This window comes from Dromaius novaehollandiae, chromosome 31, assembly GCF_036370855.1.
Source record: "Dromaius novaehollandiae isolate bDroNov1 chromosome 31, bDroNov1.hap1, whole genome shotgun sequence".
NCBI lineage: Eukaryota > Metazoa > Chordata > Aves > Casuariiformes > Dromaiidae > Dromaius > Dromaius novaehollandiae.
The window spans coordinates 120,030-145,294 of NC_088129.1; the positions used below are offsets into that span (position 1 = coordinate 120,030).

The following is a 25,265-nucleotide window of genomic DNA, read 5'->3' on the forward strand; positions in this document are numbered from 1 at the left end:
GCTGGAGGGTCCCAAGGGGAGTAGGAGAGTGGTTGGTGGGCTCTTGGGGGGCAGGAGGGTCCCGAGTGGGGCAGGAGGGTGGTTTGGGGGCTCGGGGGGGGGGGAGGAGGTGGGTACTGGGGGGCAAGAAGGGGATTTGGGGGCCTGGGGGGGCTCTGGGGGGCAGGACGGGGGGTTGGGGGAGCTCTTGGGGGACTGGAGGGGGATTTGGGGGGCTCTTGGGGGCAGAAGGGGAAGATACTGAGGGGCTGCAGTGGGGCAGGAGGGGGATTTGGGGGGCAGGAGGGGGGCTGGGGTGAGCCTGGGGGTCTGCAAGGACCCATGGAGGCTCCTGCCCTGGCTCTGATTCTGTGTCGTCCCCCCCCGTGTCACTGTGTCCCCCCGTGTCCCCCTGTGTCCTCCACATCCCCATGTCCCATGTCTCCTCCTTTGTCCCCCCGTGTCCCCCCATATCTCCCACGTTCTTGTGTCCATGTGTCCCATGTCCCTCATGCCTCTGTGTCCCCCCGTGTCCCCCACTTCCCCGTGTCCCCACGTCTCCCCGTTGCTGTCCCCACCGCGTGTCCCCCCCGCGTCCCCCCAGGTACGTGTTCGAGAACGTGGGCCTCAAGCGCATCCTCACCATCCACAAGTGCTCGCTGGCCGATGACGCCGCCTACGAGTGCCGCGTCAACGACGAGAAGTCCTTCACCGAGGTCTTCGTCAAGGGTGAGCGCGGCCCTGCGGTCCCCGCGGTCCCTGCGGTCCCCGCGGCGGGGTCCCCGTCCCTGACGCCCCGCCGGTGTCCCCCCTCCAGAGCCACCCGTGACCGTCATGAAGGGCCTGGACGACCAGCAGGTCTTCGTGGGCGACCGCGTGGTGCTGGAGGCCGAGGTGTCCGAGGAGGGGGCTCAAGTGATGTGGTAACGTGTCCCCGGCGCGTGTCCGGTCCTCGTGTCCGCGTGTCCGTCTCTCTCCGTGTCCGTCCCCTTCTCATCCGTGTGGCCAATGCGCCGCTGTCCAGGTGTCCATGCCCGCCATCCCGTGTCCATCCCTGCCCTCTGCGTGTCCATGCCCACTGTCATAGGTCCATCCCTGCCGTCTGTGTGTCCATCTCCACCATCCCGTGTCCCTTCCTGCCGTCTGTGTGTCCATCTGCACCATCCCGTGTCCATCCCTGTCACCTGCGTGTCCATGCCCGCCACCACATGTCCCTTCCTGCCATCTGTGTGTCCATCTCCACCATCCCGTGTCCCTCCCTGTCACCTGCGTGTCCATGCCCACCATCCCGTGTCCCTTCCTGCCATCTGTGTGTCCATCTCCACCATCCCGTGTCCATCCCTGTCACCTGCGTGTCCATCCCCACCACCACGTGTCCCTTCCTGCCGTCTGTGTGTCCATCTCCACCATCCCGTGTCCCTTCCTGCCATCTGTGTGTCCATCTCCACCATCCCGTGTCCATCCCTGTCACCTGCGTGTCCATCCCCACCACCACATGTCCCTTCCTGCCGTCTGTGTGTCCATCTCCACCATCCCGTGTCCCTTCCTGCCGTCTGTGTGTCCATCTCCACCATCCCGTGTCCATCCCTGTCACCTGCGTGTCCATGCCCGCCACCACATGTCCCTTCCTGCCATCTGTGTGTCCATCTGCACCATCCCGTGTCCCTCCCTGTCACCTGCGTGTCCATGCCCGCCACCACATGTCCCTTCCTGCCGTCTGTGTGTCCATCTCCACCATCCCGTGTCCCTCCCTGTCACCTGCGTGTCCATGCCCGCCACCACATGTCCCTTCCTGCCATCTGTGTGTCCATCTCCACCATCCCGTGTCCCTCCCTGTCACCTGCGTGTCCATGCCCGCCACCACATGTCCCTTCCTGCCGTCTGTGTGTCCATCTCCACCATCCCATGTCCATCCCTGTCACCTGCGTGTCCATGCCCGCCACCACATGTCCCTTCCTGCCATCTGTGTGTCCATCTCCACCATCCCGTGTCCCTCCCTGTCACCTGCGTGTCCATGCCCGCCACCACATGTCCCTTCCTGCCGTCTGTGTGTCCATCTCCACCATCCCGTGTCCATCCCTGTCACCTGCGTGTCCATGCCCGCCACCACATGTCCCTTCCTGCCGTCTGTGTGTCCATCTCCACCATCCCGTGTCCCTCCCTGTCACCTGCGTGTCCATGCCCGCCACCACATGTCCCTTCCTGCCGTCTGTGTGTCCATCTCCACCATCCCGTGTCCCTTCCTGCCATCTGTGTGTCCATCTGCACCATCCCGTGTCCATCCCTGTCACCTGCGTGTCCATGCCCACCACCACATGTCCCTTCCTGCCGTCTGTGTGTCCATCTCCACCATCCCGTGTCCCTTCCTGCCGTCTGTGTGTCCATCTCCACCATCCCGTGTCCATCCCTGTCACCTGCGTGTCCATGCCCGCCACCACATGTCCCTTCCTGCCATCTGTGTGTCCATCTCCACCATCCCGTGTCCATCCCTGTCACCTGCGTGTCCATGCCCACCATCCCGTGTCCCTTCCTGCCATCTGTGTGTCCATCTCCACCATCCCGTGTCCATCCCTGTCACCTGCGTGTCCATCCCCACCACCACGTGTCCCTTCCTGCCGTCTGTGTGTCCATCTCCACCATCCCGTGTCCCTTCCTGCCGTCTGTGTGTCCATCTCCACCATCCCGTGTCCATCCCTGTCACCTGCGTGTCCATGCCCGCCACCACATGTCCCTTCCTGCCGTCTGTGTGTCCATCTCCACCATCCCGTGTCCCTTCCTGTCACCTGCGTGTCCATGCCCACCATCCCGTGTCCCTTCCTGCCGTCTGTGTGTCCATCTGCACCATCCCGTGTCCCTTCCTGTCACCTGCGTGTCCATGCCCGCCACCACATGTCCCTTCCTGCCGTCTGTGTGTCCATCTCCACCATCCCGTGTCCCTCCCTGTCACCTGCGTGTCCATGCCCGCCACCACATGTCCCTTCCTGCCATCTGTGTGTCCATCTCCACCATCCCGTGTCCCTTCCTGCCGTCTGTGTGTCCATCTCCACCATCCCGTGTCCCTTCCTGCCATCTGTGTGTCCATCCCCACCACCACGTGTCCATCCCTGTCACCTGCGTGTCCATCCCCACCACCACATGTCCCTTCCTGCCGTCTGTGTGTCCATCTGCACCATCCCATGTCCATCCCTGTCACCTGTGTGTCCATCCCCACCACCACGTTTTGATCCCTGCCATCTGCATGTCCACGTTCGCTGTCACGTGTCCGTCCCCACCATCGCATGTCCGTCCCCACACACCGCGTGTCCAAACCCACCACGTGCACGTCCACATCTGCTGCATGGGTCCATACTTGCCGTCCCATGTCTGTCCCCGTGTCCATGCCCGCCGTCCGCCTGCCCGTCCCTGCCGTCCGCGTGCTCGCGGCCACCATGACGTGGCCGTGGCCACCGTCGCGGGTCCCTGCGCCCACGCGCCGCGGGTCCACCCGGCAGGATGAAGGACGGGGTGGAGCTCACGCGGGAGGAGGCCTTCAAGTACCGCTTCAAGAAGGACGGCAAGAAGCACTACCTCATCATCAACGAGGCCACCAAGGAGGACACGGGCCGCTACAAGGTCATGACCAACGGGGGCGAGAGCGAGGCCGAGGTCATCGTGGAAGGTGGGGAGCCCTGGAGGGTCCCGGAGGGTGTTTGGGGGGGGTGACGGGGGTGTCCCCGAGGTCCCCGAGGAGGTCCTGTGGGTGCTGGGGGATGGCTGGGGGTCCCAGGGGATGTCGGGGGGGTCTTAGGGGTGCAGGGAGTGTCTCGGAGGTGGCTGGGGTCTCCGGAAGGTGGTGGGGTGATGGGGGTGTCCAGGAGGACCTGGGGGTCCCAGGGGTCCCGGGGGATGTCCGGGAGATCCCTGGGGTGTCGGGAGGGGTGCCCAGGTGTGCTGGGGGTGGCCAGGGGGTCTCAGGGGAAGTCCGAGGGGTCTGGCATGTCTGGGGGGGTCCCTGGGGGGGGTCCCAGGGGTGCGAGGGGTGTTTGGGGAAGGCAGGAGGGGTTCCTGGGGGGGTCCTGGGGGGTCTGGAGTGTGTCTGGGGGTCCCAGAGGTGATTGGGGGGTGCCCAGGGGGCCCTGGAGTATCGGGGGGGGTCCTGCAGGTGTGGGGGGGTCCCTGGGGTGTCCGAGGGGGGTCAGGGGGTGCAAGGGGGGTCCCTGGGGTATCCAGGGGGTCCTTGGGCTGTAGGGGGGTCTCTGGGGGGTCCCTGGGGGGTCCAGGGGGGTCTGGGGGTGCAAGGGGGGTCCCTGGGCTGTCCAGGGGGTCCTTGGGGTGTAGGGGGGGTCCCTGGGGGGTCCCTGGGGTGTCCAGGGGGGTCTTGGGCTGCAGGGGGGGTCCCTGGGGTGTCCAGGGGGATCTGGGGGTGCAGGGGGGGTCCCTGGGCTGTCCAGGGGGTCCTTGGGGTGTAGGGGTGTCCCTGGGGGGTCCCTGGGGTGTCCAGGGGGGTCTGGGGGTGCAGGGGGAGTCCCTGGGGTGTCCAGGGGGGGCTGGGGGTGCAGGGGGGGGTCCCTGGGCTGTCCAGGGGGGTCTGGGGCTGCAGGGGTGTCCCTGGGGGGTCCCTGGGGTGTCCAGGGGGGTCTTGGGTTGCAGGGGGAGTCCCTGGGGTGTCCAGGGGGGTCTGGGGGTGCAGGGGGGGTCCCTGGGGTGCAGAGGGGTGGCGGTGGGGGGGATCCACGGGGCGCAGGGTGGCGGGTGCCCGTCGTGCCCCCCCAACCCGCTGTGCCCCCCCCCCCGGCAGAGAAGAAGCTGGAGGTGCTGCAGGACATCGCGGACCTGACGGTGAAGGCGGCCGAGCAGGCGGTGTTCAAGTGCGAGGTCTCCGACGAGAAGGTCACCGGCAAGTGGTACAAGAACGGCGTCGAGGTCCGGCCCAGCAAGCGCATCCACATCTCCCACACGGGCAGGTGGGGCCGCGGCACCGTGGGGGGAAGCTCGCAGCACCTGGGGCACCGCGCGGGGAAGCTCACAGCACCCCGGGGCACCACACGGGGCAGCTTGCAGCCCCCAGGGCACTGCGGGAGGAAGCTCGCAGCCCCCAGGGCACTGTAGGGGGAAGCTCGCAGCCCCTAGGGCACCGCGGGGGGAAGCTCGCAGCCCCTAGGGCACCGTGGGGGGAAGCTCACAGCCCCCAGGGCACTGTAGGGGGAAGCTCGCAGCCTCAGGGCACTGCGGGGGGAAGCTCGCAGCCCCAGGGCACCGCAGGGGGAAGCTCGCAGCCCCTAGGGCACCGTGGGGGGAAGCTCGCAGCCCCCAGGGCACCGTGGGGGGAAGCTCGCAGCCCCCAGGGCACCGTGGGGGGAAGCTCGCAGCCCCTAGGGCACTGCGGGGGGAAGCTCGCAGCCCCTAGGGCACCGCGGGGGGAAGCTCGCAGCCCCAGGGCACCGTGGGAGGAAGCTCACAGCCCCTAGGGCACCGCGGGGGGAAGCTCACAGCACCCAGGGCACCGTGGGAGGAAGCTCACAGCCCCTGGGGCACCGTCGGGGAAGCTCGCAGCACCTGGGGCACCACGGGGGAAGCTCGCAGTCCCCAGGGCACTGTGGGGGGAAGCTCACAGCACCTGGGGCACCGTGGGGGAAGCTCACAGCCCCAGGGCACTGCGGGGGGAAGCTCGCAGCCCCCAGGGCACCGTGGGAGGAAGCTCACAGCCCCTGGGGCACCGTCGGGGAAGCGCGCAGCACCTGGGGCACCACGGGGGAAGCTCGCAGTCCCCAGGGCACTGTGGGGGGAAGCTCGCAGCCCCAGGGCACCGCGGGAGGAAGCTCACAGCACCTGGGGCACCATGGGGGGAAGCTTGCAGCACCTGGGCCACCGTGGGGGGAAGCTCGCAGTCCCCAGGGCACTGTGGGGGGAAGCTCGCAGCCCCAGGGCACCGCAGGGGGAAGCTCGCAGCCCCTAGGGCACCGCGGGGGGAAGCTCGCAGCCTCAGGGCACCGCAGGGGGAAGCTCGCAGCCCCTAGGGCACCGTGGGGGGAAGCTCGCAGCCCCAGGGCACCGTGGGAGGAAGCTTGCAGCCCCTAGGGCACCGCGGGAGGAAGCTCGCAGCCTCAGGGCACCATGGGGGGAAGCTCGCAGCCCCCAGGGCACCGTGGGGGGAAGCTCGCAGCCCCTAGGGCACCGCGGGGGGAAGCTCGCAGCCCCAGGGCACCGTGGGAGGAAGCTCGCAGCCCTAGGGCACCGCAGGGGGAAGCTCGCAGCCCCCCAGGGGCACTGCGGGAGGAAGCTCGCAGCGCCCGGGTGCCCGCAGGTGCCACAAGCTGGTGATCGACGACGTGCGCCCCGAGGACGAGGGCGACTACACCTTCATCCCCGACGGCTACGCGCTCTCCCTCTCCGCCAAGCTCAACTTCCTGGGTGCGCCACTGCCCGGGGAAGCTCGCAGCATGGGGGGGGGCACGGGGCACCGCCCGGGGAAGCTCGCAGCACGGGGGGGGGACACGGGGCACCGCCCGGGGAAGCTCGCAGCACGGGGGGGGGGCACGGGGCACTGCCCGGGGAAGCTCGCAGCACGGGGGGGGGGGACACGGGGCACTGCCCGGGGAAGCTCACAGCACGAGGGGGGGGCACGGGGCACTGCCCGGGGAAGCTCGCAGCGCTGGGGTGGGGGGTCAGGACACCCTGCGGGGAAGCTCGCAGCACTGGCGGGGGGTCCCTGGGTGCCCTTTGGGGACACCAGTGGCGATGGGGGGGTCCCAGGGCGCCATGTGGGGACACCGGTGGCCCTGGAGGGGTCTTGGGTGCCCTTTGGGGACACTGGTAGCATTAGGGGGGTCCTGGGGTGCCATTTGGGGACACCAGCAGCACTGGGGGGGTCTCGGGGTGCCGTTTGGGGACACCGGTGGCACTGGGGGGGGGTCTTGGGGCACCATTTGGGGACACTGGTGGCACTGAGGGGGTCCCGGCATGCCATTTGGGGACACCGGTGGTGTTGGGGGGGTCCTGGGGTGCCGTTTGGGGACACTGGTAGCATTGGGGGGGTCTCGGGGCGCCATGTGGGGACACCAGTGGCCCTGGGGGGGGTCCCAGGGCGCCATGTGGGGACACCAGTGGCACTGGGGGGGTCTTGAGGCACCATTTGGGGACACCGGTGGCATTGGGGGGGTCCCAGGTGCCATTTGGGGACACCGGTGGCCCTGGGGGGGGGGTCCTGGAGCCCCCCCATTAACCCTTTCCTCCCTGTGCCTGCAGAGATCAAGGTCGAGTACGTCCCCAAGCAAGGTGAGCCGGGGGGACGGGGGGGGACACAAAAGCGGGGGTCCGGGGGGGGTGGCACGGCGGGGGGGGGGTCAGGGCTGCAGGGCACCGTCCGGGGAAGCTCACGGCACTGTCCCCCCCCCCCAGAGCCCCCCAAGATCCACCTGGACTGCTCGGGGAAGACGGCCGAGAACACCATCGTGGTGGTGGCGGGCAACAAGCTGCGCCTGGACGTGCCCATCTCCGGCGAGCCGGCGCCCACCGTCACCTGGACCAAGGGGGACGAGGTGACCGCCCGCGGGGACACCGGGGCACCCTGTCACCCCCCCCCCCCCGCGCGTCCCCACGTCCCCCTCCCTGGCAGCGCCCGCCTCCCCGGGGCCCGTGCGGCGTCGGGTCTGCCGCGTCCCCCGGCGTGTCCCCGAGACCCCCGGTGCAGCTGCGTGTCCCCATGTCATGTCCCCGTGTCCCTTGTGTCCCCGTGACATGTCCTCACGTGTCCCTGATGCGTCCCCGTGCCCCCATGCCGCATCCCCATGTCCCCATGCCGCGTCCCCATGTCCCTTGTGTGCCTGTGACATGTTCCCACGTCCCCCTGATGGGGAGCATCCCTGTGCCCCCATGCCACGTCCCCGTGTCCCCTTGTCCCTTGTGTCCCCAAGACATGTCCCTACATGCCCCTGATGCATCCCCATGTCCCCATGCCACGTCCCCATGTCCCTGTGCCGTGTCTTGTGTCCCTGTGCCATGTCCCTACGTCCCCCTGATGCATCCATGTGCCCCCATGCCATGTCCCCGTGTCCCTGTGCTGTGTCCCCATGTCCCTTGTATCCCCATGACGTGTCCCCATGTCCCCCTGATGCATCCGTGTGCCCCCATGCCACGTCCCCATGTCCCTGTGCCGTGTCCCCATGTCCCTTGTATCCCCATGATGTGTCCCCATGTCCCCCTGATGCATCCATGTGCCCCCATGCCACGTCCCCATGTCCCTGTGCCGTGTCTTGTGTCCCTGTGCCATGTCCCTACGTCCCCCTGATGCATCCATGTGCCCCCACGCCACATCCCCATGTCCCTGTGCCGTGTCCCCATGTCCCTTGTATCCCCATGACGTGTCCCCATGTCCTCCTGATGCATCCGTGTGCCCCCATGCCATGTCCCCATGTCCCTGTGCCGTGTCCCCATGTCCCTTGTATCCCCATGACGTGTCCCCATGTCCCCCTGATGCATCCGTGTGCCCCCATGCCATGTCCCCATGTCCCTGTGCCGTGTCCCCATGTCCCTTGTATCCCCATGACGTGTCCCCATGTCCCCCTGATGCATCCATGTGCCCCCATGCCACGTCCCCATGTCCCTGTGCCATCTCCACGTCCCCCGACGCATTCCCCTGCCCCCATGCCATGTCCCCACACCCCTGCATCCCCATGTCCCTGTGCCACGTCCCTGTGTCCCTTGTGTCCCCATGCCATGTCCCCACGTCCCCCAACGCATCCCCGTGCCCCCATGCCACGTCCCCACTTCTCCATGCTGCGTCCCTGTGCCCCTGCGTCCCCGTGTCCCCGCGCCGCATGCCCACGTCCCCACGTCCCCGCGGCGCGTCCCACGTCCCCGCGGCGTGTCCCCATGTCCCCGCGGCGCGTGCCCAGGTGTTCGCGGAGAAGGAGGGCCGGGCGCACATCGAGGAGGAGAAGGAGCTGAGCAGCTTCGTCATCGAGAGCGCCGAGCGCGGGGACGAGGCGCGCTACACCATCAAGGTGACCAACCCCGTCGGCGAGGACTCCGCCGTCCTCTTCATCAAGGTGGTCGGTAAGCAGGGGACGGGGACGCGGGCTGGGGACAGGGACGCCGGGCCTGGGGGACATGGGGTGGGGACAGGGTTGGGGACAGGGACGCGGGGCCTGGGGGACACGGGGTGGCTGGGGATGGGGATGAGGATGGGGACACGGGGACACGGGGTGGCTGGGGATGGGGACACAGGGACATGGGGCCTGGCAGACAGGGACACGGGGTGGCTGGGGAGAGGGACACTTGGTGGCTGGGGACAGGGACGGGGGGACAGGGTCTGGTTGGGGACAAGGCCATGGGGTGGCTGGGGACAAGGACAGGGACACTTGGCTGGGGACAGAGATGGGGGACAGGGTCTGGTTGGGGACAGGGACATGGGGTGGCTGGAGATAGGGACACGGGGTGGCTGCGGTCAGGGACAGGGACACGGGGTGGCTGGGGACAGGGACACTCGGTGGCTGGGGACAGGATCTGGCTGGGGACAGGGACGGGGGGACAGGGTCTGGCTGGGGACAGGGACACTCGGTGGCTGGGGACAGGGATGGGGGGACAGGGTCTGGTTGGGGACAGGGACACTCGGTGGCTGGGGACAGGGATGGGGGGACAGGGTCTGGCTGGGGACAGGGACACTTGGTGGCTGGGGACAGGGATGGGGGGGACAGGGTCTGGCTGGGGACAGGATCTGGCTGGGGACAGGGATGGGGGGACAGGGTCTGGTTGGGGACAGGGACACTCGGTGGCTGGGGACAGGGATGGGGGGACAGGGTCTGGCTGGGGACAGGGACACTTGGTGGCTGGGGACAGGGATGGGGGGGACAGGGTCTGGCTGGGGACAGGGACACTCGGTGGCTGGGGACAGGGATGGGGGGACAGGGTCTGGTTGGGGACAGGGACACTTGGTGGCTGGGGACAGGGACGGGGGGACAGGGTCTGGCTGGGGACAGGGACACTCGGTGGCTGGGGACAGGGATGGGGGGACAGGGTCTGGTTGGGGACAGGGACACTCGGTGGCTGGGGACAGGGATGGGGGGACAGGGTCTGGCTGGGGACAGGGACACTCGGTGGCTGGGGACAGGGATGGGGGACAGGGTCTGGCTGGGGACAGGGACACTTGGTGGCTGGGGACAGGGATGGGGGGGACAGGGTCTGGCTGGGGACAGGGACACTCGGTGGCTGGGGACAGGGATGGGGGGACAGGGTCTGGTTGGGGACAGGGACACTTGGTGGCTGGGGACAGGGACGGGGGGACAGGGTCTGGCTGGGGACAGGGACACTCGGTGGCTGGGGACAGGGACGGAGGGACAGGGTCTGGCTGGGGACAGGGACACTCGGTGGCTGGGGACAGGGACGGGGGGACAGGGTCTGGCTGGGGACAGGGACACTCGGTGGCTGGGGACAGGGACGGGGGGACAGGGTCTGGCTGGGGACAGGGACACTCGGTGGCTGGGGACAGGGATGGGGGGACAGGGTCTGGTTGGGGACAGGGACACTCGGTGGCTGGGGACAGGGATGGGGGGACAGGGTCTGGCTGGGGACAGGGACACTTGGTGGCTGGGGACAGGGATGGGGGGGACAGGGTCTGGCTGGGGACAGGATCTGGCTGGGGACAGGGATGGGGGGACAGGGTCTGGTTGGGGACAGGGACACTCGGTGGCTGGGGACAGGGATGGGGGGACAGGGTTTGGTTGGGGACAGGGACACTCGGTGGCTGGGGACAGGGATGGGGGGACAGGGTCTGGCTGGGGACAGGGACACTCGGTGGCTGGGGACAGGGATGGGGGGACAGGGTCTGGCTGGGGACAGGGACACTTGGTGGCTGGGGACAGGGATGGGGGGGACAGGGTCTGGCTGGGGACAGGGACACTCGGTGGCTGGGGACAGGGATGGGGGGACAGGGTCTGGTTGGGGACAGGGACACTTGGTGGCTGGGGACAGGGACGGGGGGACAGGGTCTGGCTGGGGACAGGGACACTCAGTGGCTGGGGACAGGGACGGAGGGACAGGGTCTGGCTGGGGACAGGGACACTCGGTGGCTGGGGACAGGGACGGAGGGACAGGGTCTGGCTGGGGACAGGGACACTCGGTGGCTGGGGACAGGGACGGGGGGACAGGGTCTGGCTGGGGACAGGGACACTCGGTGGCTGGGGACAGGGATGGGGGGACAGGGTCTGGCTGGGGACAGGGACACTCGGTGGCTGGGGACAGGGACGGGGGGACAGGGTCCAGTTGGGGACAAGGCCGCGGGGTGGCTGGGGCCGGGGTGGCCACGGCGCGTGTCCCCCCGTGCCAGCACATGTCCCCGCGTGTCCCCGCAGACGTGCCCGACCCCCCCGAGGCGGTGCGCATCACCTCGGTGGGGGAGGACTGGGCCGTGCTGGCGTGGGAGCCCCCCAAGTACGACGGGGGACAGCCCGTGACCGGTGAGTGGGGACGCCGCCGCGCCGGTCCCCCTGCCCGCGCGCGTCCCCCCCCCCCCCAGCACGCGGGCGTCCCCCCCACGCGTGTGCCCGGCCCCGCAGGCTACCTCATCGAGCGCAAGAAGAAGGGCTCCATGCGCTGGATGAAGGTCAACTTTGAGGTCTACGCGGGCACCAGCTACGAGTCCACCAAGATGATCGAGGGCGTCCTCTACGAGATGCGCGTCTTCGCCGTCAACGCCATCGGCATCTCCCAGCCCAGCCACAACACGCAGCCCTTCATGCCCATCGGTGGGGGCCGCGCCGCGGGGGGGGGGGCTGCCCGGGGGGCTGGGGGGGCTTGGGGGAGCAAGGAGGGGGTTTGGTGGTCCGGGAGAAGGTTCAAGGGGTTCTTCTGGGGGTCTGGGGGTCCGCCTGGGGGTCTGGGGTGACCTGCTGTGGGGCTGGGGGGGCGCGGGGAGGGAGCGGGGGGGGTTGGGGGGGTCCAGGAGGGGGTTTGGTGGTCCGGGAGAAGGTTCAAGGGGTTCTCCTGGGGGTCTGGGGGTCTGCCTGGGGGTCTGGGGTGACCCGCTGTGGGGCTGGGGGGCGCGGGGAGGGAGCAGGGGGGGTTGGGGGAGCAAGGAGGGGGTTTGGTGGTCCGGGAGAAGGTTCAAGGGGTTCTTCTGGGGGTCTGGGGGTCCGCCTGGAGGTCTGGGGTGACCCGCTGTGGGGCTGGGGGGACGCGGGGAGGGAGCAGGGGGGGTTGGGGGAGCAAGGAGGGGGTTTGGTGGTCCGGGAGAAGGTTCAAGGGGTTCTTCTGGGGGTCTGGGGGTCCGCCTGGAGGTCTGGGGTGACCTGCTGTGGGGCTGGGGGGGCGCGGGGAGGGAGCAGGGGGGGTTGGGGGGGTCCAGGAGGGGGTTTGGTGGTCTGGGAGAAGGTCTGGGGGGTTCTCCTGGGGGTCTGGGGTCCGCCTGGAGGTCTGGGGTGACCTGCTGTGGGGCTGGGGGGACGCGGGGAGGGAGCAGGGGGGGTTGGGGGAGCAAGGAGGGGGTTTGGTGGTCCGGGAGAAGGTTCAAGGGGTTCTTCTGGGGGTCTGGGGGTCCGCCTGGAGGTCTGGGGTGACCTGCTGTGGGGCTGGGGGGGCGCGGGGAGGGAGCAGGGGGGGTTGGGGGAGCAAGGAGGGGGTTTGGTGGTCCGGGAGAAGGTTCAAGGGGTTCTTCTGGGGGTCTGGGGGTCCGCCTGGAGGTCTGGGGTGACCCGCTGTGGGGCTGGGGGGACGCGGGGAGGGAGCAGGGGGGCTTGGGGGAGCAAGGAGGGGGTTTGGTGGTCCGGGAGAAGGTTCAAGGGGTTCTTCTGGGGGTCTGGGGGTCCGCCTGGAGGTCTGGGGTGACCTGCTGTGGGGCTGGGGGGACGCGGGGAGGGAGCAGGGGGGGTTGGGGGAGCAAGGAGGGGGTTTGGTGGTCCGGGAGAAGGTTCAAGGGGTTCTCCTGGGGGTCCGGGGGTCCGCCTGGAGGTCTGGGGTGACCTGCTGTGGGGCTGGGGGGGCGCGGGGAGGGAGCGGGGGGGTTGGGGGGTCCAGGATGGAGTTGGGGGTCCGGGACGAGGTCTGGGGGGTTCTCCTGGGGGTCTGGGGGTCCGCCTGGAGGTCTGGGGTGACCCGCTGTGGGGCTGGAGGATCCTATGGAGAGAGCAGAGGGGTTTCGGGGGTACCAGGAGGGGGTTGGGGGTCCGGGAGAAGGTTCGGGGGATTCCTCTGGGGGTCTGGGGTCCCACCCATGTGGGAGTTGGGGACACCCCTGGGATCCAGGAGCACCCATGGGGGTCTGGAGCACCCCTGGGGGGTCTAGGAGCACCCATGAGGTCTAGGAGCACCCATGGGGGTCTAGGAGCACCTATGGGGGGGTCTAGCAACACCCATGGGGTCTAGGAGCACCCATGGGGGGTCTAGGAGCACCCATGGGGGTCTGAGAGCACCCCTGGGGGTCTAGGAGCACCCATGGAGTCTAGGAGCACCCATGGGGGTCTGGAGCACCCATGAGGTCTAGGAGCACCTATGGGGGGGGTCTAGCAACACCCATGGGGGTCTGAGAGCACCCATGGGGGTCTGAGAGCACCCCTGGGGGTCTAGGAGCACCCATGGAGTCTAGGAGCACCCATGGGGGTCTGGAGCACCCATGAGGTCTAGGAGCACCTATGGGGGGGGTCTAGGAGCACCCATGGGGGTCTGAGAGCACCCATGGGGGTCTGGAGCACCCCTGGGGGGTCTAGGAGCACCCCTGGAGGTTTGGGGCACCCCTGGGGGTCTAGGAGCACCTATGGGGGTCTGGAGCACCCATGGGGGGTCTGGAGCACCCCTGGGGGGTCTAGGAGCACCCATGGGGGTCTGGAGCACCCCTGGGGGTCTGGGAACACCTATGGGGGGTCTAGGAGCACCCATGTGGGTCTGAGAGCACCCCTGGGGGGTCTAGGAGCACCCCTGGAGGTTTGGGGCACCCCTGGGGGTCTGGGCCCGCCCCGGGGGTCTGGGGCGCCCCGTGGGGTGACGCGGGGCGCTGCCGGGGGGGGTCACGGCGCTGTGTCCCCGTCCCCCCCGCCAGCCCCCACGAGCGAGCCCACCCACCTGACGCTGGAGGACGTCACCGACACCACGGCCACCCTCAAGTGGCGCCCGCCCGAGCGGGTGGGCGCGGGGGGCATCGACGGCTACCTGGTGGAGTACTGCCGCGAGGGCTGTGAGTGGGGCGCCCCACGGCGGGGGCCCTGCCCCACGGCGGGGCGCCCCTCCTCCCCCCCCCCCCGCGGCGGGGGGACCCCCCCACCCCGAGCCTGTGGCCCGGTGCTCTTTGCCCCCCCCCCCAGGATGCCACCCCCAAACCTGCCCCCCGTGGCCCTGCCCCCAGCCCCATAACCCCTGCCCCCCAGCCCCGTGCCCCCCAATCCCACACCCCCAGCCCCATACCAACCCTGTACACCCCAATCCCATGCCCCTAATCCCATGCCCCCCCAGTTCTGTGCCCCCCAATCCTACTCCTTCCTAATCCTGTGCCCCCCAATCCCATAGCCCCAATCCCACACCCCCAATCCCATGCCCCCAATCCCATGCCCCCAACCCCATGCCCCCCAATCCCACACCCCCAATCCCACCCCTCCAATCCCACACCCCCAATCCCACACCCCCAATCCCATACCCCCAATCCCACGCCCCCAATCCCACACCCCCAATCCCATGCCCCCCAATCCCATGCCCCCCAATCCCATACCCCCTCAATCCCATGCCCCCAATCCCACGCCCCCAATCCCATGCCCCCTAATTCCATGCCCCCTAATCCCATGCCCCCAATCCCATACCCCCCAATCCCAGACCCCCAATTCCACCCCCCCAATCCCACACCCCCCCAATCCCATGCCCCCAATCCCACATCCCCAATCCCATATCCCCCATTCCCACACCCCCAACACCATGCCCCCAATCCCATGCCCCCAATCCCATACCCCCCCAATCCCACACCCCCAATCCCACCCCCCCAATCCCCCCCCAACCCCGTGCCCCCTAATCCCATGCCCCCAATCCCACATCCCCAATCCCACATCCCCAATCCCACGCCCCCAATCCCCCCCAACCCCGTGCCCCCTAATCCCATGCCCCCAATCCCACATCCCCAATCCCACATCCCCAATCCCATGTCCCCCAATCCCATACCCCCTCAATCCCATGCCCCCAATCCCACACCCCCAATCCCACCCCCCCAATCCCACCCCCCCAATCCCCCCCAACCCCGTGCCCCCCAACCCCATGCCCCCAATCCCACATCCCCAATCCCACATCCCCAATCCCACGCCCCCAATCCCACCCCCCAATCCCCCCCCAACCCCGTGCCCCCCAATCCCACATCCCCAATCCCACGCCCCCAATCCCATACCCCCCCATGCCCCCCCAACCCCGTGCCCCCTAATCCCACGCCCCCAATCCCACCCCCCCAATCCCCCCCAACCCCGTGCCCCCCAATCCCACGCCCCCAATCCCATACCCCCCCATGCCCCCCCAACCCCGTGCCCCCCGCTCCAGCGGACGAGTGGATCCCGGCCAACACGGAGCCCGTGGAGCGCTGCGGCTTCACGGTGAAGGGGCTGCCGACGGGCGAGAAGCTGCTCTTCCGCGTCATCGGCGTCAACATCGCCGGCAAGAGCCCCCCGGCCACCCTGGTGCAGCCCGTCACCATCCGGGAGATCGTGGGTGGGTGGCGGGCCGGGCCGGGGGGGGGGCGGCACCCAGCACCCAGGGGTGCCGGGGGGGTCCCGGCTCAGCCCGCGCCGCCACCCCCGCAGAGTCCCCCAAGATCCGCCTGCCCCGGCAGCTGCGCGAGACCTACGTGAGGAAGGTGGGGGAGCCCGTGAACCTCGTCATCCCCTTCCAGGTGAGCGCCGGGGCTGCGGCACCGTCGGGGGAAGCTCGCAGCACCCCGGGGCACCGTGGGGGGAAGCTCGCAGCATCCCGGGGCACCGTGGGGGAAGGTCGCAGCACCCAGGGCACCGTGGGGGGAAGCTCACAGCACCCTAGGGCACTGTGGGGGGAAGCTCGCAGCACCCTAGGGCACCGTGGGGGAAGCTCGCAGCGCCCCGGGGCACCGTGGGGGGAAGCTTGCAGCACCCCGGGGCACCGCACGGGGAAGCTTGCAGCACCCCAGGGCACCGTGGGGGAAGGTCACAGCACCCTAGGGCACCGTGGGGGGAAGCTTGCAGCACCCCGGGGCACCGCACGGGGAAGCTTGCAGCACCCTAGGGCACCGTGGGGGAAGGTCACAGCACCCAGGGCACCGTGGGGGAAGGTCGCAGCGCCCAGGGCACCGTGGGGGGAAGCTCGCAGCGCCCAGGGCACCGTGGGGGAAGCTCGCAGCACCCCAGGACACTGTGGGGGGAAGCTCGCAGCACCCCAGGGCACCGTGGGGGGAAGCTCGCAACGCTGAGGGCACCTTTGGGGACACTCACGGCCCTTGGAGCACTTTTGAGGACACTTGCTGTCCCTTGGGGTGCCTTTGGGGACACTGGCAGCCCTTGGGACACCTTTGGGGACACTCACGGTCCTTGGGGCACCTTTGGGGACACCAGCAGCCCCCGGGGTGCCTTTGGGGACAGTTGCTGTCCCTTGGGGCACCTTTGGGGACACCAGCAGCCCCCGGGGCGCCTTTGGGGACAGTTGCTGTCCCTTGGGGCACCTTTGGGGACACTCATGGCCCTTGGGACACCTTTGGGGACACTCACGGTCCTTGGGGCACCTTTGGGGACACCAGCAGCCCCCGGGGCGCCTTTGGGGACACTTGCTGTCCCTTGGGGCACCTTTGGGGACACTCATGGCCCTTGGGGCACCTTTGGGGACACTGGCAGCCCTTGGGGCACTTTTGAGGACACTTGCTGTCCCTTGGAGCACTTTTGGGGTCATTCATGGCCCTTGGGGCACTTTCAAGGACATTCAGTGTCCCTTGGGGCACCTTTGGGGACACTCACAGCCCTTGGGGCACCTTTGGGGACACCAGCAGCCCCCAGGGCACCTTTGGGGACACTTGCTGTCCCTTGGGGCACCTTTGAGGACACTCATGGCCCTTGGGGCACCTTTGGGGACACTGGCAGCCCTTGGGGCACCTGTGGGGACACCAGCAGCCCCCGGGGTGCCTTTGGGGACCCCGGGGCCCCATGACGGGCGGGAGGTGACGCTCGGGCGTGTCCCCAGGGGAAGCCGCGGCCGCAGGTGACCTGGAGCAAGGAGGGGCAGCCGCTGGGGCGCCTTTGGGGACACTTGCTGTTCCTTGGGGCACCTTTGGGGACACTTGCTGTCCCTTGGGGCACCTTTGGGGACACTCACAGCCCTTGGGGCACCTTTGGGGACCCCGGGGCCCCATGACGGGCGGGAGGTGACGCTCGGGCGTGTCCCCAGGGGAAGCCGCGGCCGCAGGTGACCTGGAGCAAGGAGGGGCAGCTGCTGGGGCGCCTTTGGGGACACTCACAGCCCTTGGGGCACCTTTGGGGACACTTGCTGTCCCTGGGGCACCTTTGGGGACCCCGGGGCCCCATGACGGGCGGGAGGTGACGCTCGGGCGTGTCCCCAGGGGAAGCCGCGGCCGCAGGTGACCTGGAGCAAGGAGGGGCAGCCGCTGGGGCGCCTTTGGGGACACTTGCTGTCCCTGGGGCACCTTTGGGGACCCCGGGGCCCCATGACGGGCGGGAGGTGACGCTCGGGCGTGTCCCCAGGGGAAGCCGCGGCCGCAGGTGACCTGGAGCAAGGAGGGGCAGCCGCTGGGGCGCCTTTGGGGACACTCACAGCCCTTGAGGCACCTTTGGGGACCCCGGGGCCCCATGACGGGCGGGAGGTGACGCTCGGGCGTGTCCCCAGGGGAAGCCGCGGCCGCAGGTTACCTGGAGCAAGGAGGGGCAGCCGCTGGGGCACCTTTGGGGACACTTGCTGTCCCTGGGGCGCCTTTGGGGACACTTGCTGTCCCTGGGGCACCTTTGGGGACCCCGGGGCCCCATGACGGGCGGGAGGTGACGCTCGGGCGTGTCCCCAGGGGAAGCCGCGGCCGCAGGTGACCTGGAGCAAGGAGGGGCAGCCGCTGGGGCCCGACGTCAACATCCGCACCTCGGAGCTGGACACCATCTTCTTCATCCGGGCGGCCGCGCGGCACCACTCGGGCCCCTACGAGCTGAGCGTGCGCATCGAGGGCATGGAGGACCGCGCCAGCCTGCGCCTCCGCGTCGTCGGTGCGCCCCCGGCCGCTGGGGGAACTGGGAGCACTGGGAGAGGGGCTGCTGGGAGTGCTGGGGGCACTGGGAGCGCCGGGAGAGGGGCTGCTGGGGGCACTGGGAGCACTGGGAGTGCTGGGAGAGGGGCTGCTGGGGGCACTGGGAGTGCTGGGGGCACTGGGAGCACTGGGGGTGTGGGGAACACTGGGAGCACTGGGCAAGGGGCTGCTGGGAGCACTGGGGGCGCTGGGAGCACTGGGAGTGCCAGGAGAGGGGCTGCTGGGAGCACTGGGAGCACTGGGAGCACTGGGAGAGGGGCTGCTGGGGGCACTGGGAGTGCTGGGAGCACTGGGAGAGGGGCTGCTGGGAGAGGGAGTGCTGGGAGTGCCGGGAGAGGGGCTGCTGGGGGCACTGGGAGTGCTGGGGGCACTGGGAGCACTGGGGGCGTGGGGAACACTGGGAGCACTGGGCAAGGGGCTGCTGGGAGCACTGAGGGCGCTGGGAGCACTGGGAGTGCCAGGAGAGGGGCTGCTGGGAGCACTGGGGGTGCTGGGAGCACTGGGAGTGCCAGGAGAGGGGCTGCTGGGGGCGCTGGGAGCACTGGGAGTGCTGGGGGCACTGGGAGAGGAGCTGCTGGGAGAGGGGCTGCTGGGAGCGCTGGGAGCACTGGGAGAGGGCCTGCTGGGGGCACTGGGAGTGCTGGGAGAGGGGCTGCTGGGTGCACTGGGGGCACTGGGAATGCTGGGAGAGGGGCTGCTGGCGATGCTGGGAGCACTGGAGGCACTGGGAGCACTGGGGCACTGGGAGAGGAGCTGCTGGGAGAGGGGCTGCTGGGGGCACTGGGAGTGCTGGGAGAGGGGCTGCTGGGTGCACTGGGAGTACTGGGAATGCTGGGAGAGGGGCTGCTGGGAGTGCTGGGGGCACTAGGGGTGCCTGGGGAGGGGCTGCTGGGAGCACTGGGAGCACTGGGGGCACTGGGCGCCCCCCCCCCCCAGGCAGTGAGGGTGAAGGAGGTCTGGGGCTCCGACGCCCTGGTGGAGGCTCGGGGGGGCATTTGGGGGCCGGGGTTTTTTGGGGGGGGGGGCAGTATTTGGGGGCTGGGGGGTATCGGGGGGGGCCTTTGGGGCCTGACCCCCCCGCGGGCCCCCCCAGAGAGGCCGGGCCCCCCCCAGGCGGTGGTGGTGAAGGAGGTCTGGGGCTCCAACGCCCTGGTCGAGTGGGAGCCCCCCAAGGACGACGGCAACTCCGAAATCACCGGCTACTGCGTGCAGAAGGCCGACAAGAAAACCATGGTGAGGGGCCGCTGCCCCCCCCCGGGACACAACTGCCCCCCCCGGGACACAACTGCCCCCCCAGGGGCCCAACTGCCCCCCCAGGGCACTAACTGCCCCCCTACACCTCGAACTACCCCCCCCCCCAGGCCCCAACTGCCCCTCGAACTGCTCCAGGTCCTGGCAACTGTCCCTCTGCTCCCCCCGATCCCTATTTGCCCCCCCCCGAGCTCCTAACTGCCCCCCCGAGCCCTGAACTGCCCCCCCAGAGCCCTGAACTGCCCCTGCTGAGCCCCTACCTGCCCCCCCAAGCCCCAACTGCCCCCCCGAGCCCCGAACTGCCCCCCCAGCTCCCTACCTGCCCCCCCAAGCCCCAACTGCCCCCCCGAGCCCCGAACTGCCCCCCCAGCTCCCTACCTGCCCCCAGAGCCCGAAACTGCCCCCCCGAGCCCCGAACTGCCCCCCCAAGCCCCTAACTACCCCCCCAGCACCCCCACCTACTCCCCCAGAGCACCGAACTGCCCCCCAGCTCCCTCCCTGCCCCCCCAGAGCCCCTAACTGCCCCCCCGAGCCCCGAACTGCCCCCCCCAGCTCCCTACCTGTCCCCCCAAGCCCCAACTGCCCCCCTGAGCCCTGAACTGCCCCCCCAAGCCCCTAATTGCCCCCCCAGCACCCTCCTTGCCCCCAGAGCCCCCTCTAACCGCCCCCCAACCCCCTAACTGCCCCCCCAGCACCCTCCTTGCCCCCAGAGCCCCCTCTAACCGCCCCCCCAACCCCCTAACTGCCCCCCCAGCACCCTCCTTGCCCCCAGAGCCCCCTCTAACCGCCCCCCCAACCCCCTAACTGCCCCCCCAGCACCCTCCTTGCCCCCAGAGCCCCCTCTAACCGCCCCCCACCCCCTAACTGCCCCCCCAGCACCCTCCTTGCCCCCAGAGCCCCCTCTAACTGCCCCCCAACCCCCTAACTGCCCCTCCAGCCCTTAACTGCCCCCCCGGGCCCCCGACCACCCCCCGACCCGCTAACTGCCCCCCTGAGCCCCTAACTGCCCCCCCCGGGCCCCTGACCGCCCCCCGACCCGCTAACTGCCCCCCTGAGCCCCTAACCGCCCCCCCCGAGCCCCTAACCGCCCCCCGACCCGCTAACTGCCCCCCTGAGCCCCTAACTGCCCCCCCGAGCCCCTGACCGCCCCCCGACCCGCTAACTGCCCCCCTGAGCCCCTAACTGCTCCCCTGAGCCCCTAACTGCCCCCCGACCCGCTAACTGCCCCCCTGAGCCCCTAACTGCCCCCCCCGAGCCCCTGACCGCCCCCCGACTCACTAACTGCCCCCCTGAGCCCCTAACCACCCCCCGACCCGCTAACTGCCCCCCTGAGCCCCTAACTGCCCCCCCCCGGGCCCCTGACCACCCCCCGACCCGCTAACTGCCCCCCTGAGCCCCTAACCACCCCCTGACCTGCTAACTGCCCCCCTGAGCCCCTAACTGCCCCCCCTGAGCCCCTAACCACCCCCTGACCTGCTAACTGCCCCCCTGAGCCCCTAACTGCCCCCCCGGGCCCCTGACCGCCCCCCGACCCGCTAACTGCCCCCCTGAGCCCCTAACTGCCCCCCCCGGGCCCCTGACCACCCCCCGAGCCCCTAACTGCCCCCCTGAGCCCCTGACCGCCCCCCGACCCACTAACTGCCCCCCTGAGCCCCTAACTGCCCCCCCCGGGCCCCTGACCGCCCCCTGACCCGCTAACTGCCCCCCTGAGCCCCTAACTGCCCCCCCTGGGCCCCTGACCACCCCCCTGAGCCCCTAACTGCCCCCCCGGGCCCCTGACCGCCCCCCGACCCGCTAACTGCCCCCCTGAGCCCCTAACCGCCCCCCGACCCGCTAACTGCCCCCCCCGAGCCCCTAACTGCCCCCCCGGGCCCCTAACCGCCCCCCGACCTGCTAACTGCCCCCCTGAGCCCCTAACTGCCCCCCTGAGCCCCTGACCGCCCCCCGACCCGCTAACTGCCCCCCTGAGCCCCTAACTGCCCCCCCCGGGCCCCTGACCGCCCCCCGACCCACTAACTGCCCCCCTGAGCCCCTAACTGCCCCCCCTGAGCCCCTAACCGCCCCCCGACCCACTAACTGCCCCCCTGAGCCCCTAACTGCCCCCCCCGGGCCCCTGACCGCCCCCCGACCCGCTAACTGCCCCCCTGAGCCCCTAACCGCCCCCCGAGCCCCTAACTGCCCCCCTGAGCCCCTAACTGCCCCCCCCGGGCCCTGACTGCCCCCTGACCTGCTAACTGCCCCCCTGAGCCCCTAACTGCCCCCCCGAGCCCCTAACCGCCCCCCGAGCCCCTAACTGCCCCCCTGAGCCCCTAACTGCCCCCCCCGAGCCCCTAACTGCCCCCCGACCCGCTAACTGCCCCCCTGAGCCCCTAACTGCCCCCCCCGGGCCCCTGACCGCCCCCCTGAGCCCCTAACTGCCCCCCCCGAGCCCCTGACCGCCCCCCGACCCGCTAACTGCCCCCCTGAGCCCCTAACTGCCCCCCTGAGCCCCTAACTGCCCCCCCCGGGCCCCTGACCGCCCCCCGACCCCCTAGCTGCACCCCCCGAGCCCCTGACCGCCCCCCGACCCGCTAACTGCCCCCCCGACCCGCTAACTGCCCCCCCCGGGCCCCTGACCGCCCCCCGACCCGCTAACTGCCCCCCTGAGCCCCTAACTGCCCCCCCCGAGCCCCTGACCGCCCCCCGACCCGCTAACTGCCCCCCTGAGCCCCTAACTGCCCCCCCCGAGCCCCTGACCGCCCCCCGACCCGCTAACTGCCCCCCTGAGCCCCTAACTGCCCCCCCCGAGCCCCTGACCGCCCCCCGACCCGCTAACTGCCCCCCTGAGCCCCTAACTGCCCCCCTGAGCCCCTAACCGCCCCCCGACCCGCTAACTGCCCCCCTGAGCCCCTAACTGCCCCCCCCGAGCCCCTGACCGCCCCCCGACCCGCTAACTGCCCCCCCCGAGCCCCTAACTGCCCCCCCCGAGCCCCTAACCGCCCCCCGACCCGCTAACTGCCCCCCTGAGCCCCTAACTGCCCCCCCCGGGCCCCTGACCGCCCCCCGACCCGCTAACTGCCCCCCTGAGCCCCTAACTGCCCCCCCCCGAGCCCCTGACCGCCCCCCGACCCGCTAACTGCCCCCCTGAGCCCCTAACTGCCCCCCCCGGGCCCCTGACCGCCCCCCGACCCGCTAACTGCCCCCCCGAGCCCCTAACTGCCCCCCCCGGGCCCCTGACCGCCCCCCGACCCGCTAACTGCCCCCCTGAGCCCCTAACTGCCCCCCCCGAGCCCCTAACCGCCCCCCGACCCGCTAACTGCCCCCCTGAGCCCCTAACTGCCCCCCCGAGCCCCTAACCGCCCCCCCGAGCCCCTAACTGCCCCCCTGAGCCCCTAACTGCCCCCCCGAGCCCCTGACCGCCCCCTGACCCGCTAACTGCCCCCCTGAGCCCCTAACTGCCCCCCCGAGCCCCTAACCACCCCCCGACCTGCTAACTGCCCCCCTGAGCCCCTAACCACCCCCTGACCTGCTAACTGCCCCCCTGAGCCCCTAACCGCCCCCCCCGGGCCCCTGACCGCCCCCCTGAGCCCCTAACTGCCCCCCCCGAGCCCCTAACCGCCCCCTGACCCGCTAACTGCCCCCCTGAGCCCCTAACCGCCCCCCCCGAGCCCCTAACCGCCCCCCCGCGCCCCGCTGACGGCCCGGGGCCGGCAGGAGTGGTTCACGGTGTACGAGCACAACCGGCTGACGCGCTGCACGGTGCCGGAGCTGGTGATGGGCAACGAGTACCTGTTCCGGGTGTACAGCGAGAACGTGTGCGGGGCCAGCGAGGCGCCGGCGCTCTCCCGCAACAGCGCCCGCATCCTCAAAGCAGGTCCCGCCCGCCGGGGGGGCGGGGGGAGCCCCCGGGGGGGGGGGCGGCGGGGGGCTGCCCCGCCTCGGGAGGGCGCCCCGGGGCTCCGCGCTTTGGGGAGGGGGCGGCCGGACGCCTGGGTCCCTACCTGGTTGTGGGGGGCGGCCCGGATGCCTGGGCCCCTCCTGGTTGTGGGGGACGCCTGGGTCCCCCCTGGTTGTGGGGGGCAGCCCGGACACCTGGGCCCCTCCTGGTTGTGGGGGGCGCCTGGGTCCCCCCCCGGCTGTGGGGGGCAGCCCGGATGCCTGGGCCCCTCCTGGCCTTTGGGGACGCCTGGGTCCCCACCCAGTTGTGGGGGGCAGCCCGGATGCCTGGGCCCCTCCTGGCCTTTGGGGACACCTGGGTCCCCACCCAGTTGTGGGGGGCAGCCCGGACACCTGGGCCCCTCCTGGTTGTGGGGGGCGCCTGGGTCCCCCCCCGGCTGTGGAGGGCAACCTGGATGCCTGGGTCCTCCCCTGGATGTGGGGGGCAGCCCGGATGCCTGGGCCCCTCCTGGCTGTGGGGGATGTTTGGGTCCCCCCCTCGGCTGTGGGGGGCACTTGTGTCCCCCCCAGTTGTGGGGGGCACCTGGGTCACCCCCCAGCTGTGGGGGGCAGCCCAGACACCCGGGTCCCCCCTGGTTGTGGGGGATGCCTGGGCCCCCTCTGGCTGTAGGGGACGCCTGGGTCCCCCCCGGCTGTGGGGGGCCGCCCGGATGCCTGGGCCCCTCCTGGTTGTGGGGGACGCCTGGGTCCCCCCCGGCTGTGGGGTGCAGCCCAGACGCCTGGGCCCCTCCTGGTTGTGGGGGGCACCTCAGTCCCCCCCTGGCTGTGGGGGGCAGCCCAGACGCCTGGGCCCCTCCTGGTTGTGGGGGACACCTGGGTCCCCCCCGGTTGTGGGGTGCAGCCCAGACGCCTGGGCCCCTCCTGGTTGTGGGGGGCACCTCAGTCCCCCCCTTGGCTGTGGGGTGCAGCCCAGACGCCTGGGTCCCCCCACCCCGGCTCTGGGGGGAGGGAGGAGGAGGGCGTCCCGGACGCCTGGGCCCCCCCCCCCATTAAGCACGTCCCCCCCCCTCGCCGCAGGCCTCACCCTGAAGCCGCCGGCCTACAAGGAGCACGACTTCCGCTCGGCGCCCAAGTTCCTGACGCCGCTGGTGGACCGCGCCGTGGTGGCCGGCTACAGCATGGCCCTCAACTGCGCCGTGCGCGGCCACCCCAAGGTGGGGCCACCCCAAGGTAGGGGGGGCTGCGGGGGGGCGCGAACCCCCCCCCACCGCCCCCTTCCCCCCCCTCCCCAGCCCAAGGTGAGCTGGCTGAAGAACAAGGTGGAGATCGGCGAGGACCCCAAGTTCCTCATGAAGCACGGCGAGGGGGTGCTGACGCTGCACATCCGCAAGCCGAGCCCCTTCGACAGCGGCACCTACGGCTGCCGCGCCGTCAACGAGCTGGGCGAGGCCCTCACCGAGTGCAAGCTGGAGATCCGCGGTGCGCGGGGGGGGGGGTTTTGGGGAAGGGGGGGCGGGATTAACCCCCCCCCCCGATGCGGTTTTGGGGCTGCTGGGTGGTTGTGGCCCCGCTGATTTGGTTTTTTTTTCTCCCCCGCCATTGCGCAGTGCCCCAGTGAAGCGGCGGCCTGCGGCAGCGGTGAGTCGGGCCGGGGCGGGGGGACACGGTGGAAAAGCCAAGGGGGGGGGGATAAACATGGGGGAAAAGCCGTGGGGGGCAGTTTGGGGGTGTCCCCCCCCCTTAACGCCGTGATACCCATCCCTGCAGGAGCCTGGATGACGCCGGAAAGCCGCTTTTCACATCATGGGAGAATAAATGGAGCCGCCCGGCTGCAACCTGCCGTGTCCGTGTGTCCTTCTTCGGGGGTAGGGGGGGGGGAACAGGGTGGCGGGGGGGGAAATGGGGCGCTACGGGGGGGGAATGGGGCGCCGAGCGGGGGGAAACGCAGACGCCGACTCGC

At 70.5% G+C, this 25,265-nt stretch overlaps 1 protein-coding gene and 1 long non-coding RNA gene across 3 annotated transcripts in view; one reads left to right on the forward strand and one right to left on the reverse strand.

Annotated features, from left to right (window-relative positions):
* MYBPC2 (myosin binding protein C2) overlaps positions 1-25,140 on the forward strand; it is a 35,037-nt gene extending 9,897 nt beyond the window's left edge. The window contains exons 11-30 of one of the 2 annotated variants that reach the window (XM_064499527.1): positions 584-708; positions 797-902; positions 3,471-3,637; positions 4,757-4,922; positions 6,263-6,369; positions 7,204-7,233; positions 7,357-7,496; positions 8,853-9,012; positions 11,307-11,411; positions 11,511-11,699; positions 13,985-14,119; positions 15,454-15,621; positions 15,714-15,802; positions 17,945-18,137; positions 19,272-19,411; positions 23,123-23,282; positions 24,383-24,519; positions 24,598-24,784; positions 24,913-24,943; positions 25,073-25,140. In XM_064499527.1, the coding sequence (XP_064355597.1) occupies positions 584-708; positions 797-902; positions 3,471-3,637; positions 4,757-4,922; positions 6,263-6,369; positions 7,204-7,233; positions 7,357-7,496; positions 8,853-9,012; positions 11,307-11,411; positions 11,511-11,699; positions 13,985-14,119; positions 15,454-15,621; positions 15,714-15,802; positions 17,945-18,137; positions 19,272-19,411; positions 23,123-23,282; positions 24,383-24,519; positions 24,598-24,784; positions 24,913-24,923 (2,515 nt within the window). In that variant the 3' untranslated portion in view covers positions 24,924-24,943; positions 25,073-25,140. Of the gene's footprint in view, positions 1-583; positions 709-796; positions 903-3,470; positions 3,638-4,756; positions 4,923-6,262; positions 6,370-7,203; positions 7,234-7,356; positions 7,497-8,852; positions 9,013-11,306; positions 11,412-11,510; positions 11,700-13,984; positions 14,120-15,453; positions 15,622-15,713; positions 15,803-17,944; positions 18,138-19,271; positions 19,412-23,122; positions 23,283-24,382; positions 24,520-24,597; positions 24,785-24,912; positions 24,944-25,072 lie in introns of those variants that run through there. The other variant, XM_064499528.1, reaches the window with a different exon arrangement.
* LOC135324079 (uncharacterized) lies at positions 7,413-14,068 on the reverse strand. The gene is made up of 4 exons (XR_010385450.1): positions 14,008-14,068; positions 11,516-13,065; positions 8,883-9,057; positions 7,413-7,477 (listed from the first exon to the last, which is right to left on the reverse strand). It is a non-coding gene; the product is annotated as an uncharacterized LOC135324079 (long non-coding RNA).
* Positions 25,141-25,265: the final 125 nt, after the last annotated feature.